The sequence below is a fragment of the Pseudopipra pipra genome, chromosome Z (assembly GCF_036250125.1).
Source record: "Pseudopipra pipra isolate bDixPip1 chromosome Z, bDixPip1.hap1, whole genome shotgun sequence".
Lineage (NCBI taxonomy): Eukaryota > Metazoa > Chordata > Aves > Passeriformes > Pipridae > Pseudopipra > Pseudopipra pipra.
This window is the reverse complement of record NC_087581.1, coordinates 33546806-33564884: the sequence shown is the minus strand read 5'-3', so window position 1 is coordinate 33564884 and position 18079 is coordinate 33546806. Positions and strand designations below refer to the sequence as shown.

At 36.8% G+C, this 18079-nt stretch overlaps 1 protein-coding gene across 4 annotated transcripts in view; it reads left to right on the top strand.

The window, feature by feature from the left end:
- SLC24A2 (solute carrier family 24 member 2) overlaps positions 1–18079 on the top strand; it is a 151814-nt gene that overhangs the window by 66207 nt on the left and 67528 nt on the right. For 3 of the 4 annotated variants that reach the window (XM_064643148.1, XM_064643145.1, XM_064643146.1), the window contains exons 5-7: positions 10298–10348; positions 15990–16085; positions 17764–17852. In XM_064643148.1, coding sequence (XP_064499218.1) covers positions 10298–10348; positions 15990–16085; positions 17764–17852 — 236 coding nt within the window. The remainder of the gene's footprint in view (positions 1–10297; positions 10349–15989; positions 16086–17763; positions 17853–18079) is intronic. The other variant, XM_064643147.1, reaches the window with a different exon arrangement.

The following is an 18079-nucleotide window of genomic DNA, read 5'->3' as shown; positions in this document are numbered from 1 at the left end:
TTATCTAACATGAGGAAATATACAAATCTAGGCCAAATTGATAAAAATAATTATGTTATTAACTATCTCTGCTCCAAATCCTTCATCATTCTTGAGCATCCTCTGGGCATAGCTGTGGGCTTGCGAAGAAGCTCAGCATTCTTTTTCTTGCACTCTTGTTCTTGTAACAGTCCTTGGTTCCTCTTCAGGCCCACCAAGTAAAAACAGCCCTCTGAGCACAGTTCTTGGAGCATTTTGGTTTTCCTCTCTGCTGAAGACTGAAAAGTTATCAAGGGACTTCTGTCAGAGAAGATGGGGGCTCCCTGCTAGGTTCACATAACAAATGAGTAGCTGTTAGTTATAATGTCTTCCCATTAACTCCATCCCATTATTTCAATCTGATATGAAAATGGGAAACCAATAAAAAGGACAATTAGGCTTACCTTCCATGTGGAGTGTCATGTCTTAGGCAGATACTCATACTCTATTTATGCAGCTAGCTTTCACAGAATTGGTGGGGTGGGTTTTTTTCGTGTAGGTTGGAAGGGACTTCTTGAGTTACAGAATTCAGCTAGTCCAATCCCCTGCTCAAGCAGGATCATCAACTCAAGCAGGTTGCCCAGGCCAGTTTCCAGTCATGTTTTGAAAATCTCCGCAAATGGAGACTCCACAGTCTTTCTGGGAGACCCATTTCAATGTTTGTCCATCATCCCAGTGAAAGCTGTTTTCTTGTGTCCAGATGGAATTCTCTGGCTTTTAGTTTGCATCTATTGACTCTTCTCCTGGCACTTCTGAGGAAAGTCTTGTTCCCTTTACTTCTTTCTCTTTCATCAGGTATCTATACATGTGGGTAAGGTCTCCCTGAGCCTTCTCTCCTCCAGGCTGAACCGTCCTAGCTCTCTCAGCCTCTCCTCTTGTGAGATATGCTCCAGTCCCTTAACGATCTTTGTTGCCCAGTGCTGGACTTGTTCTGGCATGTCTACAGCTGTCCTGTACTGCTGAGCCCAGGACTAGTCCCAGCACCCAGATACGTCTCATGACTACTGGTGGAAGGAAAGTATCACCTCCCTTGACCTGTTGGCAGTGCTTTCCCTAGTGGACCCAAGGGTGCTGTTAGTTGCCTTTGCTTCAAGGGCACTTTTCTAGCTCAGCTTTCAATAGTGTGAATCTATGCACAGTCATTAGCAAGAAGAAAGCTTTTTCCTGTGGAAGATTTCAAACGGCTAAATGGGATAGGTGAAGCAATGAGGCGCATCACTCTCCAGCAAGGTCTTCTTTCACCTTTCTGTACGCTTCAGCTACAGTAGAGACCACCAAAATTGTGTTCCTAATTTAGATGCCTGAGATTGTCTGATAAATGTAGATGAGATGAATATTTTTTAAAATATCTCCAATATCAAACTGAATTCAGAAACTGTAAGTAAAACACCCTGCACTGCCAGAGTAAGTAACAGCATAGATAGGATAGAAACCTTTGGTTATGTGCATCTAAGGGCAGGTCTACTTAAATAGCCAGAGACAGGTTTTTAGATAGACCGGTTAAAATCTGTTAGAAAGGTAAGAGAGGGATAGACAAATTATGTATCTGTTTCCCCCAGTATACTTTTGTAGGAGTAGCTAACAAAGAAGAAAATAATAAAGCAATAATATTGTGGTCTGAGCTATCCAGAGCTAAGATTAGTGCGTGTGTGAAAGGAATCACAAGGTCAAGCTGGAAAGCCACTTGAAGCATGGTTGTTCTCTGTGGCTAGAAGCAGTCACGTGAGTGTGTGTGGTATGTGTGAAGATTAGAAACACTTGGCCTGGCTAGAGAGCTCAGACTCAAGAGTCAGTCGAGAGTCTGTACATAGTTGTGGAGCAATAGTTACAGCAGAGTTCTATCTGCACTAAAGTCTGTCCCGCTTGAGTTCATTCACTACAAGTGGTGCAGAGTCAAGATCCTTTTTCTGCAAATGGTGACCCATGTGCCACATATCTTAAGACTTCAAAGCCAAAAGTGGATAGCAGTTGTATTTAAAAACTTCCAGATAACACACAGAAGGTATAAATGTCACTGTAACAGCTGTGCAACCTGAGCTGTCTACCAAACCATATGATTTTGACATAGAGAAAATGATGTGTTAGCCTAATGAAGAGAATTTTATTATGAAGTTTTGGTTCAGCTGATTTTTCTGTACGTCAATCATCATCGTCATCATCATGGCCAGTCTTCGCGAACGAAGATTTGGGAAAGGTCTTTACCCTTCGAGCCTGCGCAGTGGATTTTTTAGGTGAGAGACAGTGTGCGCTGAACTGAGCCCACCCTTTAATCCTAAGGTTCATCTGCCGGGGCCGAGCGAGCTCGGACGGTGGCAGCGAGGTCCTCAGGACATAGGTTTGTTTAGAGTGACCTTCTCTTAGATGGATGGCCTTACAGGGCTGACGAGCTCCATATGCCCGGGGAAGTCCCCTGACCAGGAATCGAACCAGGGCCGTGGCTGTGAGAGTTCTGCATCCTAACCACTAGACCAGGGGGCCCCATGTCAATCATAAATGTATACTGACAGCCAAAGAAGTAGATTTTGAAGTCTATATTATTTTACTGAGTGATTTAGCATACATACAGGAACTATTTCATTCTTGTCATATTTGAGGGACGTTGATCTTGCTTGTTGTGTTAGTTTTTGCAACAATTTACTTCTGCATGCCCTGTTTTGTTGTTTTAACTAGAACCTACGCAAGCTGCTCACTGCAGGCAAAACTCTTGTCTCTCTTCTCCATGATATTTTTCAGTGATGCCCTGTTCTTTAGACAGCATATTCTTCTTGAGTTTCCCTACCAAGTTCGGAAGGAAGATATGAATATTTAAACAAAAGCTTCATCCCAGAGCAGGGTACAGCTGTCCTGACTATGTATTTACAAGCTTAATGGCTTTAGCTTCGTTTTAAGTTTCTTCCTTACTCAGAATTTTCTTGTTAAAAATATGAACAATAAAGAACATGAATAATTTATAAATGTGTACAGATCAGGGAATAGTAGTGGCTGTGAGGGGCTTTCCATTGAAGCTGGAAGTGGGAGATTTCCTTTTATACAGTTTGCACATGACAGATAACTTCATTCTCCACAGATTGGTTGGATCTTATGACTGGATAGTGAGAGAAATGCATGCTGTTTCCTTTATTCTCCTCGGTCATGCTGAAAAACTGAACAACTGGAATTTACTTAATTGGAGTTGTACGTGTCTGGTACCCTACAGTCCCTAGCCCAACAGACACTCAGGAAAATCCTGATTCCATCAGAAGCAGTGGTAAAGCTCCCAGTATCATCAATGTGATGAGGTTTTCACTTCTACACCTTGGAATTCCTATTCTTTGAATATTTGAAAATTCTTTGAGGATAAATACCGTCTTCAAAGGCAGCAGGAATTGTGTTTGATCCAGGCTGGGTCAATTCTGTTATATATTGGTTGTCTTTAGGTGTTACTACATTCTAGAGAATGTATGGCACTTATCTTTGAGAGTTTGATGGCAGATGGCACAAAGATAACTTATGAGTGAAAACTCTCAGGAATAAGCACTTTCATGTTTTTCTAAAATTTAAGAAAAATAAAATCTCCTAAAAATACCAAAATCTATATCTGACACATACTAATAATGTAACTTAGTTTCTGCTCCATTGCATATGTTTGTAAATTACATGCCATTGATGGTCTCCTTAAAAATATTTGCTTTTCAACCCCTATCAACTAAAACCTTAACAAATTTCCTTTTGTTACCACAATTGAAAACGGTGGGTCATTTTAAAAGTTGCACTAAGAGCAAAATAACAGACAGATCTAGCTTTCAGGTTTTGCGACTAACCTGAGCTGCCCAGAACTCTACTGATATGATTGTATAAAATTTTAATTATATTTCTATTCACACTCCAATTTGATAAAATTGCAATAAACCAATTATATAAAAGCAGAAAACTCTAATAAGATTATTATCAGGAAAAAACTATGTACACTAAAAAACAGGGTAAGAAAAGTGAGGAGACAGAACAGGAACAGCAGGCATGCAATTAAAAGACAAGATGAAAGGTGACCATGTGTGTTTTTAGAGCTCAGATGCACAAAATAGTAAATAATTTAGTTACTTCTAATGTATTGCCTACTAGCCAAGTAACTGAGGGACTTCATTTACTTTTTTTTTTAAGGAGTGTTAGTAAAGCAGTACTGGTAGTAGTATAATCAGAAAAAGATGTAATTCTGAAATGCAATGCAATATTTTACAGTATTACTCAGATGCAAAAGAGGTCCTTTTGTATTTTTCACAGCAACAGTTCAGTGGCAAAGCTTCCATTTTTGAAGAACTGGCAGTTGGAAGGTCTACAAGTAAAAATATGGGCTACAATATTTGATTATCTGGAGGTAGTAGGAGAAAAAGTATTTTGCTTTTTAAAAGAACATTTGTTTTTGCTCCTCTGCTTTCTGCAGTGATATTACATACAAACTCCCACAGCAGTTCCAGTCTATCCCAGATGGGATTTAAGTGCTCAGTAAGAAAGTTAAGCGGTTCATGAAGCCTATAAAAGGTGGGAGTCAGAATAAGATGAAACTCGCTTAAAGAAAATTATTTCAAATAATTCTTGCTTTTTAAAATTCACAATTCCTGATAGTTTTCAGTGGATGGTATTTTTTGTGTTTTGCTTCAAATAGTGGATGGCATTATCTTTCATTAAAGATCTGCAAGGGGCTAGGACTCTTATTTTATACCAGTAATGTTCATCTTCACTAGGTTTTTCACAAGTTTATAGCACTGAGAGATCTTTGTTCCTAATCTAACATCACTGATGAAACTGAATCAAGCTTTGATTCAAATTTACTTTGGATAGCCACTACAACTTATTTAGCAAATCTTTTAAAGTATTCTCCTTTTTCTGTTTATGGATGAGACTCTGATCATCTAACTGAATTTTCTCAAGACCATGACCTCTAATTCCTTTAACCTATTTCCTTGGTCATCTTTTTAAAAAATACAAATGAAAAGAGGACATTCTGATAAGCATGATGCCAACAGTAAGTGCAAATTAGAGGTCATATCAGAAAAATGTAAAGGAGAAGAGTGGGTTATCAAAGTAATGTCTTTGATTGTCAGGAACTTGTTGATTTGCAGAATTATGTGTGCAACTTCTCACACAAAAATTCTCTTCAGTCTCAAATATTCAGTTCGGCTTTATAAGTTTACAATCTTTTCGTAATTATTTACTTGCTTTTAAGTTGAAGTTCTTGGCTGCATGCATATTCTCAATCTCATTATGAATTGAGCCCTTACTTTCTCATTTCACTTCTCTCTTATGTCTTAGATATTCAGCCTTTTGGTAGTTTGAATTTATGGGTATGAAAACTCAGGAAAAAATGTGTGGTCTCCATCTGCTTGTTCCAGAATGCCTAAAAATTTCTTTTAAGCCAAGCTCCCAGTGATGCTGACATCTTCACGACTGTGGAAGTCAAACACGAGGACTGTTTACTGGACCATTCCAGTAAATGCAATGGTGGAATTGTACTAAAAATTCAGGGATTATCACCAGTAGTTTTGTTTTGAATAAAAGTTATATCAACTTTGAAGCTGTTTAATTATGATATGAATTCTCATAGAAATATATTTTTTATGCAAAGTGAAAGTCTTATGCATGTCACAGAAATCCACAATGCGTTTCTTTTCTTTGAGAGTCTGACTTCATATTTTTCATGAAGGGATACATAACCTTAGCAATGCAAGTTGCTATCTCTAAAATAGCTGTATGGCTTGTGAGTAGTTTGAGAAACTCTGAGACAGGCTCATTTCTGACATAGCTATGGACAACTGCAGTCTGTATCAGAGATCTCAGCCGCAGGAGAGCAAAGAGAAATATTGGCTCTGCTTTCCTTCTGTGGCAGGCTGGGGCTGTACACTTAAAAGATAGAAATGAGTATTTCATCACAGACTGTATGTACATTACTTAGTGAGTAAACACTGAAAATAAACTGAGTAAATAGCCATATTATTTAATAAAACTGTGGAATAGCATGGGTTGGAAGAGACTTTTAAAGGTTATCTAATCCAACCGCCTGGCAATGAGCTTCAACCACCTCTCTCTCTGGGCAAACTGTGCCAGTGTTTCCCCATTCTCCATACAAAAAATGTCTTTTTTGTATCTTGTCTGAATCTACCCTCTTCCTACCACAACAAGTCCTACTAAAAAGTTTGTCGCCATCTTTTATATAGTTCCCCTCTAGGTATTGACAGGCCACTCCACAGTCTCTTCAGAGTCTTTTCTTCTACAGGTTGAACAAACCCAATGTTCTAAGCCTGTCTTCGTAGGAGAGGTGTTCCAGGCCTCTGACCATTTTTGTGGCCCTCCTCTGGACTTGTCCAATAGATCCATGCTCTTCTTGGGGGACACCAGAGCTGGTGCAGTACTCCAGGTGGGGTCTCGCCACAGCAGGAGTAGAATCACCTGCTTTGACCTTCTGGCCACTCTGCTTTTAATGCAGTCCAGAATACGAGTGACTTTCTGGACTGCAAGTGCACATTGCTGGGTCGTGTCCAGCTTCTCATTCACCAGCACCCTCAAGTCCTCCTCAGCAGGGCTGTTCTCAATCTGCTCATCCCTCAGCCTGTACTGATATTGGTGGCTGCCCCAATGCAGATGCAGCACCTTGCACTTTGTCCTATTAAACCTCATGAGATTCCGGTGGGCCCACTTCTTGAGCTTGTCCAGGTCCCTCTGGATGGCATCCTGTCCTTCAGGTGTGTCAACAGCACCACTCAGCTTGGTGTCATTTACAAAACTTGCTCAGTGTGCACTTAATCCATTCATCTATGTCATTAATGAAGATATTAAATAATTAAATAACACTGGTCCCAAAACAGACCCCTGCGGGTCACCACTTATGATGTCCATCAGGACTCTGAGCAGTTGACCGCTACCCTCTGGATGTGACTATCCAACCAGTTCCTTATTCGCCCATCAAATTCATCTCTCTCCAATTTAGAGAAGAGCTTGAAGGGACCTTGCAGAAGTCCAGATAAAAGACATCTGTAGCCCTTCCCTTGTCCACTGTTGTAGTCACTCCACTGTAGGAGGCCACTGGATTGATCAGGCAGGACTTTCTCTTGTTGAAGCCGTGCTGGCTGTCTTGAATGTAATTGAAATCACAAATAATGTAGCCCCATTGACTAACAACATTATTCTTTCTGTTTGCTTTGATGTGGTGTGACACCTACAAACACAGCAAAGAACAGTAGGTAACAAGTCAAATGTTGTTGTAATCCTTCAGGAATGTTTGACAGGATTACCAGGAACCTTCTGGTCTCTTATGGTGTAAAAATATGCAGAAGGGAACAAATTATTAAATGACTCTCTAACTATTGAGGATCAGCTGTTAAGCTGCCTCTCTGCATCCTCTTTGTTTCATGCAACCAGTAGGGATGCAGATACTGGCTGTCATCCAGTCTGTCTGCTATGACCTCACCATGGGAGTTGCATAGCACATTCAGAAAAATGGAATTGTTGTTGAATTTGGGGATATTTTTTCAAATACCCTTTATCACAATATTTTAGATTTTCAATTCCATTTAAAATAAGTTTATTTTAAAAGCTGCTAAATTTTTCCAAGACAGTATTTTTTAAAAAAATACTCCATTTTGAGTTTACTTAAATTCATATTCATATTTACTTAAATTCATATTGAACAGAATATGTCTTATTATAACAGCAAAACTCTAAACCAAACACCAAAGAGCAGATTTAGTCCAAATCTTACAGCAGAAGCCAGTGCAATATATTGGAGGCAGACTATAGAGAGGCAGACCTGTCATGCTGCTGAGCAGCACTGGCCCGAGTAATCTTGAAACCCACAAAAGTAATTCACGTGAATATGTACAGCTGATATTTTCTGGGGTCATTGTCGTGCTTTGCAGTCAGTGGGCTGATGATTGTATAAAATGTTCCACTCTGAGTATAGGACCATAACCTTTGGATAATGTAATCTCACCAGCAGGATTAGAGTTTTCCAGGAAATAATTTTGCTAACTGCAGGAATTAACCTAGTTTAATCCTTGGTGTGTTGAATTGCTGAAGTGCCCAGAACAGGATTATCATCATCAGCATGCACTGTCATTCGTCACCTTGTTTCTCTTCTTTTTTTGGTCTCTATAAGGTCAGATTCACCTTTTTTTCTTTCCTGTTTGTCTTTCATCTCACTTCAGATGTAAGCAAATAATCTAAACATGAGAGCCAATATGTGGTGGTTTGTCTTGTTCTGTTTTGTTTTGTTTTGTTTTGTTTTTTTTTTACATTTGGAATCCACCACTTTTGTTGGTTTTCTTTGAAACCTCTTTTGCTTCATCCATTAGGTCAGAATGTTAATTTGGAATTTTGTTCCTATGCTGCAACCTTCTTCTCTGTTTATGCAGCTCCTCTCTGTCAGTGTTGTCTTCCCCATGTACCTCCATTTCCTTTTTTAGACTCCTTTTAGCATCTCTTTTCCACTCCTGTGCTCAATCTCCAGTGGAAGCCTCAGCCCAGGTTCTAGCAAAGTGAATCCCAGGCACATCAAGGCAGACATAAGTGAGAACAAGTATAAGCAAAGGTACTGGCTAATTAAACAGGACAAGTGGTTCCAAATGCTGTATGCAGGGTAGTCAGTATTGAAGTTATCGGGGGCTCTTTCCTGGTAAGGAATTTAAATCTTTAGGACTAAGATCAAGATGGTAGAACAACAGCATCTAGCACCTACAAAGATTATGTTGCAACACTAAGAACATTTTTACAAAACAGTATATGCAGTATATGCAATCTATATTATTATAAAACAATATATCAGATTCTGTCTTTAAATTACATCTTTCTTTGCTTTAAGGGAGACTTAATATCCCTATTCTATGGGACACACTTATGCATGTACACTGCATTGTACAGCAAGAGTATGTGAATAATTGTAACTGCTTTTGACAAACTATGAAAAATCATTACAATCCAATCATAGTCATTAAAAAATCAGCAATTAGAATATCCTATATTTTTTAGTTACATGGTGTATGGTGTTCTCTGTCTCTGCAAATGATTTAAGAAATGTTAATTTGGCACGTTCCAGTTTTTTGTTTAAAAAAGAGATCTTTCAAAAGGTTTGCATATGATCACAGTATTTTTCAGTAAAAAACTAATAGCCAGGCCTCTACTGAAATCCACCTCTGTGAAAAATTGTTGAAAGATCATGAGGTGCATCAGCTAAAACCAGAATAATTGGATATCATCTTTATGTTTAATTGCTTAAGCTGTTTCATAAATACGAAGAGAGAATATTTCCAAAGGAAAGAGCACTACCAAACTGTTAGGCATACATTTTTTAATGGTTATATTCTGTCAAAGGTTGGATGTTCAGATGCTCAGTTGTAAAATTTTAGGTAAAAATGATGAGTGAAATCATCCACAAATTCCTCAGCCAGATCATTTACAAATTCCTCCTTGGGCTTAATTTTTCATTGGCCTGTTTCGTAGACTTACATTATTTATTGTTGTTATACATATATTCACATATATGCTAAATTATAAGAAAAAAGCACTTAAAGAAAAGAAATGTAAAACAACATCTGCAGTGAAAAGGTGATTTCATGCAAGATTATATCACACACAAAAAAATAATAGTAGCCATAAAGATCTGGAGATCTCTGCGTTCCATTCTTTTCTCTGCCCTGCTAGAATAGAGTAATGCAATATATACAGATCAATTTAATGATATAATAAATGTAGGTCTGATATCACCTGATGAAGTAAGTAATTTTCTTCTGATTACACAAGTGATAAGAGAGTGATTAAAGTAAGTAACCCCTCTAAAGCAAGCCAACATCAGCACTGGTAACAAAACAATGTTTGTGGGACAACATTATGAACAGTTTCTTAAGTTATGTGTTTTGAGACTGTTTTTTTAATTTTTATTAGAAGTAGTTGAATGTCTGACTTGGGGAATGACAAAAGAGCTTAGTTTGCAAAATTACTGATGATTAGGTATTATCAAGGTTTATTATGTTTTCCCAAATGCAGAGGCACCAAATCAGCAATAACTGTGAAAAGGCTGCGTTTTAGATGTAAGTGGTTCTCCTACATCTCACTAACAAGTTTAACATTTACCTAAAGTCAGTGACTTGTGAAATTTCTGGGAGGAAAGGCACTGCTATTTTTGTAACCTATGTTTTGTTGTCCTGCAGAATGTTTTGCATAATCACTCCGAGTTTATGAAGCACATGCAAAAACATGTACATTTCTTGAATGTTTGCTGTTCCTTATCTTTGTGTCTTTTACTGTGATATTGTAGAGCTTGGATCATATGGAAACCTAAAATATTATGACACAATGACTGAAGAAGGTAAGAAATATTTTAGAATTGTTTGTATCAGCTTTTTTTGAAGCCCCTTGAGCTTCTGTTATGTATTTAGTTTTTCCTTTGTTTTTCTTAGTCCTATTTTCAGTTTTTCCATTTTTTAATAACTCCTTTTTGCATGTCTTCATTGACGACACAATCCATTATGACTCTTTTTTAAGGTTTTTATTTTCAATTTTTCAGTTCTGCTATTTCAGATAAGGAAATACAATGGAATGCTTTTAGTAAAGAACATACATGCAGAACCATACTCTCAAATTATGTGGTACTGAATAATATAGATTGTAGATGCTTATTTGATGCCATGGTTTACAATGCATTCAAGAAGATTAATTAATTTATGGGTGTTTAAATCACTTGGAGAACAATTGCTAAGTGACTTCAGTTTACAGTATTATTCAAAAGTAATGAACAAACTTTAAAAACTAAGCATGCTTATTCCTGGAGTATGCTTAATTGCAATGCAAAAAAATATGTGATTTTAAATCCTGATTCTAGCAATACAAGAAGGAAGTAATTAGGGCCTGAATCAGGGCTCAATGAAGTCTTGGGAAATTTTTCTGCTGACTCAAAAGCATTGCAGTTTTGTTATACTAATTCAGGAAAGCAGTTAAATGTGCACTAAATTTCCGACACATGCTTTTAGTCCTAGTGCAGTCAGCATTACTATAGTTTGGAATTATCCCTGAACTGAGACCTGATTGTCTGTAGGATCAAGGCCTCTTGTCCAGCTCTCTGATTATAATGCCAGACACATGTTTTCATTATGCTAAGTTTATAGTAATTAGCAGCATGTTTGCAGATGGGGATAAGTTTTAGCCCTGTAGAGAAGTTTAGCCACCTATTCCTACTTATTTTTAATACTGGGAATTTGAGGCAAATAGTTTAATTCTCTGTTTTTGAATGCCCTGTTAATAGATTAATCTTGAAGATTTTAAGAGAACCTTCAATACATGACTTAATCATTTCTTGGGTTGGAGTCAGAAGGGTGGGAAGTAATAACATCTATTTCCCATCTTCTGTATCTGTTGTTGATACACCAATATAACCATACTATTCTGGGGCTGTCTGTGGAAGACAATTCCTTTTACCTTTGTTCCTGTTGTTGGAAGATGCTGTTTTTCTCCTGAGGCAGGCCTGAGCTCATAGAGCAGTCTTGCCTCGCTGCCCTCCATTTTCCAGATTAAGTATCTAGTACATAGGGGTGGCACCAGTATAAGAAAAGATATCTGAGAGAAGATTTAACCAGGCAAACAGTGATGTCTATGTTGTTTAAATATACCTCTGGAGAACCCGAAATGAGCCATTATCCTGGGCCACTCAGATACGGCTACCAGAGCTAAAGCTTTTGCAGTATGTTTCATCTCAGTCTTCCTTACAATCAAGATGCAAAGGTAATTTCTCTTTGTAGCCTTAAACCTGGATATTTTAAGATTTCTAATTTTTATGGTGAAGTATTAAATCTACTATTTCAAAAGTAGTCTTCTGAAATTCATAAATATCTATTGACAATTACATGTATTTATTTGTGAGGAAACACCTACCAAGTTATGATACATACATATATATCTATTATTACTGTACCTATGCAGAAGTAATGCTGTTAATATTCAATATCATCTCAGAAAGCACTTCTCATGAATAAATAATTCAGAACCATACTGTAGCAGCAGCAAAAATCAGGAAGCAAAAACAAAAATGAAGCTCTTTGTCTTTAGAAAAAAAATACTAACACAAGAGTCTGTGATAGTTTACCTTCTCAACAGCAACTATTTTCATCATTTTCACTTGTCTTTCATAGAGCAAGTAGTGAATAGTGTATCCTAGAAGTTGTATTTCGATCAAAGTGTGCTACATTTTGTACTTTGTGTTTTGATTTTCAGAAGTATAATCGCTATTACTCTGCATCAGACTTATTTGCATTACCCCTTTTCTTCTTTCTCTTCCTTTTTGGACTGAGGTTTTTACATATTTTGTACAGCAACTTAGTCACAGGAACACATAAATCCAGTTACAAACCCACTGTTTTTTTTTTTTTCTAATAACGTACATCCTGAAGTCCAGGTCCTCAAGCCCTGAGTGGAGATAGAGAGTAATCTTTCTGTCCTCCAGTAGAGAAACACAGGCTCATTTATTCTTGCTGCTATATCACAACAATCAGGGACAAAAATTAATGATTAGGCTGCAACATGCAATTAGATAACAGCCTAATGGCCAAGAGTAAATTTCTGAAGACTATTTTCTCATCAAATAAAAGACTTTTCTGACCCAGGGAATTTGCAGTCTGCAATTTAGGCTGTAGTTAAAGGATTGGCTTTTTAATATATCCTTTATCAGAAGGAGAATCTCTGCCAACTGATGCCAGCTGGAGTTACTCATGCAAATCAAGGCATATCTACATTACACAATATTGATTTGTTTGTATATATTCAAATAAAATTAATTTAGTTTTAATTTACTTTCTTTGCTTATCACCTGGCCTTGATCTCCTCTCCCTTCCACTCCATTCTTTGCAAACCAAAATGAACTGCAAAATCTGTTGGAGTTCAGCAAACCTAGATTAACTAAGAATTTTCCATAGCAATCTATTCTACTTTAGGTCCATGGGATCCAGCATTTTCATGCACCTAAACTCTCACAGTAACAGCTACTATGAGAATTAGGTAGTCAAACCCATAGTACATAGGATTATTAAAGAAGACTGAAAATAAATTATTCTAGAATTGTAAACTACAAAGTTCCTGTGGATTATTTTAGTTACCCCAGCTAAAGATAAGGAAAAAGACATGAGAGAAGATCTGTGCCTAAGATTGACCTTAGTGGCTTTCTGAAAATTTGAATTACTTAGAAATATCCTCAACTGGTCATTTCTCCTGGTGGCTCTGTGCTTCCCCTTCAGTCAACAAGTTTTGATTTGGTTTAAAGGAGGAAAATGGCCAAAAAAGGGAGGGAGAAAGCATAGCTCTGCTGTCTTTTTATATCTCACTGTTTTCATGCAGGCTACTACTATTGCTTTCCTCAGTTTAATGTTTTTGATGGTTGATAATGTCCTTAAATCATTTCCTCTCACTTTTGTAACCTACACTGAGTGAACCAAATAGAAGGTAATGATATAAAGCAATGTAAACTGAATGATGCACTGGGAAATAAAAATAAACCAAAATAAACCAAAATACATTTTCCATTTCAAATGTTGATGTTAATTTCCATGACAATGACTTACAACTGTGCAACAGTGTCTTGAATGAAGTGGTGTAACTTACAATTGCTAAAAGTCAATGTAAGAAATTCTTCCTAAAGATGGTGAGAGGTCTTTGTAAATGTGAAAAAAATGGAGGACATATTCAATTAAGCTAATCTAAACCAGTGTGAATCTCTGTGGAGGCATTTTCTTTTCAGTTCAATAATGGCTAACCTAAACAGTTTCAAACAATCTCAAACAAAATACTAGAATATCCTTATAGAATTCTGCATCATATTAATTAACTTTTAAAATTCAACCTTTAATTGAAAGGTTCTACAGCATCTTGGAGTAGTTGGATAGCTCCACAGACATTTCTTAGAAAATATCTCAGTTGCATCATCTTCATTGTTTGCAAAAAATGCATTTGTGTATTTGGGGCATCACAAGCCGAATTCTCAAACATATGAAGCTAAGTTGGAGTCTGAAAGCACAATCCTTTAGCAAACTGACATTACAACAGGCACCTGTTAGTATTTACATACATTCTTATGGATAAGCACTTTTTAAATGCCTCCAGTATTTCAAAAGAAGTTAGGAGCAGCCGTGACTCTTAGCATTTTGGCTTCAAATATTTGGAAATAATGATTTGCATTTTTCTGGTTTTTCTTTCTCTTATCTGATATCCCAAACAATTCCCTTTCTTTCTTCCTTTTCTTTTTCTTTCTTCCTTCCTTTCTTTCTCTTTCTTTGCTTCTTTCATTTCTTCCTTCCTTCCTTCCTTCCTTCCTTCCCTCCCTCCCTTCCTTCCCTCTCTCTCTTCCTTCCTTCTCTTTTTCTCTCTTTAACCCTTTGTTTATTCTTCCCCTTCAAACTAAAACATCTGCCTCTGACCCTGTGTGCTGAAATAACGAGATGCCTTGCTATTTATGATTGTGTTCTGTGCTTAGATATTCTTCTGCAAGTGTTTTACTCTAGGTTCCAAAGAAGATTAATATTTGCAAAATATTGTGAATGGCTAATTATTTTTTTTTTGGAGCACGATGTGTTTGTGAAAAGATAAGGACTGCAGAAAGGAAGTACTGCTTGTTAAATATTTGTGGTATCTTTATTACTTTCCAAGTGGTTTGCTGTTGAGAAATTAATTCCACTTCCCAGTGAATAGTTCCTGGCTGCTTGTCCCTGGGTATACGCTTCTTCACATATACAAGTATGGGTATAGGGGTTTGAAACTTCCATTTGTGGGCAGGGATTTCTTTCATGACTAATGATTTATTCTTGTGTATCTTTCATTATCTTGGAAACTAGTGACTGTTATCCGCATAACTGAATTAATTCATGACTTCTTACTTCTCCTTTCCAGTGTTAGTCTATTATATGATTCTACTGAAATATCTTTTGGTCTTCAGTCTGTGCTGGTTTTGCTGCAGGGACACCAACAGTTTTCAGGGCATTTTTGTACATGGAGATGAAGAATTAAAAGAGCCACAGACCCTGTGTTGTAATAGTGTTCTTAATTAGAAGCATACTGTATGATAGCCACCAGTCAAACTTTCGAAAAATATTTTAAAATACTAGAAGTACAATAGCAATGGGGATAACAATAAATGAAGGCAGATACATCATCTTTGTACAAAATATAGGCTGTCATAAAGGTGTCCAAAGAGTCCTTACACAGAAAGATCAACCAATGCAGAGAAATGATTCATTTCACTTAATATTTGACATCTTTGACATTGCTAAGTTTGAACATGTCATTTGGACTCAGTGGTCAATAGTTACAGAAGCTGGGACCTCTGTTATAATAGGATGTGTTGTCCTGGAGACAATGTAGAGGATGAGCTGCATGGTTAACCTCATCGAAGACAAAAAAAAACCCTGGCAGGTTTAGAAGAAAGTTTACTTTTGAGAATCTGATATGAAAATCATGTATTGTGAAGGTTTGTTCTTCCCCTTCTGAAGTACCTGTAGAAATCACATAGAGGATTACAAAGTGACAAATTTGACCACAGTCACTATGATGCAATATATGGGTTAATCTGAAGTTTTGTGTTAGTATCCTACTAATTGAGAAGTGAAACTTTGTGTCTGTTTATATCTTTATTCATCTGTATTCATCTTCTATTTGGGCTGAATTCTTACACCAGCATGTTTATAGGTGGAACTTTACTCACTTCTTCCAAAGAAAAATCATAGCTTTTGTTTTCAATTTCTTGTTCTATTTGTTACTGAATTCTAAGAAAAAAAAGACTAAATTTTTATTTCCACTAAAAAGAAAAAAAAAGCCTATAGATGGGAACATGAGATAGTGTTTAATAGCATATTTGCTGTTTGAGGAGGAACTGAAACGGATTGTCAGCACTGATCTTTGGAGTCTACGCTATGGCAAAAAAACTTTGCTTCTCCAAATGGCTGCTTTTTAATAATAACAATGCTTTCTTTTAGGAAAGTTCAAGGAAAGGGCCTCAATTCTGCATAAGATTGCCAAAAAGAAGTGCCAGGTGGAAGACAGTGAAAGGCAGAATGGAGCTGCTAATCATGGTGAGTGCAGCAGTACAAATTTATCACCTGTTCCTGAGAGTTGCTTTCACTGCTTCATTTTGTTTGAAAATCCTTAGTCATTAATTTCTCCTTCTACATCATTTATGCTATTCTAGTAGAAATATTCCGATTCTCTGTCCCATTTATGGATGGGACAGGAGTTGAGTACAAGAAAAGAAAGTCAGTCAAGGCATATAGAAAGCCTCCTGGTAGGTTGTAAACAAAAAGCAATGCTGATTTTGGATATGTGTTGGAGTGACAGAAATAGACAGGCAAAACTTACTTGCAGTTTATATATGGAAGTTTAATCAATTTACTGAGCTGCTCTAGGAGAATATGTGTTTTATGTAGTACCAGCCTTCTGGTCACAAAAAGAATCAGCCTTCATATTTAAGATTTGATTTAAGATACTGCTTGCTGGGAGTCATTTAGGCCCATCTTTGCTAATGGTGCAGAATTGGCTTACTGTGGTTTTCCATTAAGGTAAGAATTTGTATTTTAGTTCAAAAGTTCCTTGGCTAAAAGAAAATCTGTACTATGTCGCATTTTCTCTACCTCAGCACATTCTCAGTCTTAGAAAACCACATATAAATGTGTCCAATAGAATCTGAATTATTTTATTACTTGACACTTTTTCTGACTTTGTGTGTTATGTTTACATACTATTTGCTTCCAAAATCAGGCAGTTGGATGGGACAGTCTGTTATTAAACCATAATGCTGACTGTGAGGTTAAGAGACAACACACATATACTGAAATAATTACAGATAGTCTGGCACTTTGCTGCGGCTGTAATCTCAGATTTTTAATTTAGAAGAATCTCAGGATAGCAGTAATGTAACTAGACAGCTGTATTTACTTTTATGCACAAGAGCATACCATAAGGCATGTTGAACTTGACTTAGAGATTTCATATTGCTATTCTGCTTTACTTTATATTGTCCAAGGGATTTTTGGCCATTGACATTTTTATGTAGTACCTACTTAAAGAGGTAACTATTGCTTAGAGAATTCCAAGATAGTCAAAGTAAGAATAAATTTGAATAAATTTGGCATCAGAAATCAAAGGCCCAACTTTATCCCTTTAATTCCAGTAGAAGTTTAGCACAAGGACTACAGGATTCTACTTTAAAGATCATCCATTGTTATTGGATGTTATTATAGCATCTGTTTACTTTTTTCCCACATTTTTGTATGAGAGACAGCATGATTACAGCTTGGAAGTAACTTTACTAATTGCAGGGGTTAGTGTGTTACAGAAGTTATATCACTGAACGTATCCCCTCACCTGTAAATGCAACGTGTTGCATTCTAGAATGTCTGCGGTGAACGCTATATGTCAGTTTTTACCTCAAGTATTAGGCTCAGTTAGTTTATGAATAAACAAAGAGCACTGAATATTGCAATGCATTTAAATATTTCTAGGGCATGAGTGAGTGCCAGTAAAATAGTTTCTTCAAATGCTAGCTCACCCCTCATAAGATTTTTATTCAAAATGTGTACTAATCAAATGAAAGACAAAATTTTTGTCTCTCTCTTTTAAAAGCAGATGTTGGCCCACCTTTAGTATTTGATGATTTACTCAGACTAGACATATCACAGCTGTTTCACCAGCAGATTTGTTATTTAATATTCTGATCTGTTGTTTTCTAACTCTTATTTATGGACGATGCCACAGAAAAAGGTGCAAAAGTGGAAGTTGCAGTAACACCACCGAGTGATTCAGGACCAGTGCAGAATGGAATCGCCCATAATGTTGAAGAAGAGGTTAATGACTTTTTTTATTCTTCTTTTTATTCTTGTATTGGTAAACATATTGCATGCTTGATTGTGCTTTTCACTGAAAGTAAACATCTTAATAGAAAGAGGCCGTTAGTATGAACTGTCTAAAATACATTTAATCTTCATTTACAACTGAACTTAATGTATGGTTTGCCATATATAAAAGTTCTTCTGCCCCTGCCCTTCAGTGTAAGGTAAGATGGTAATCTAGA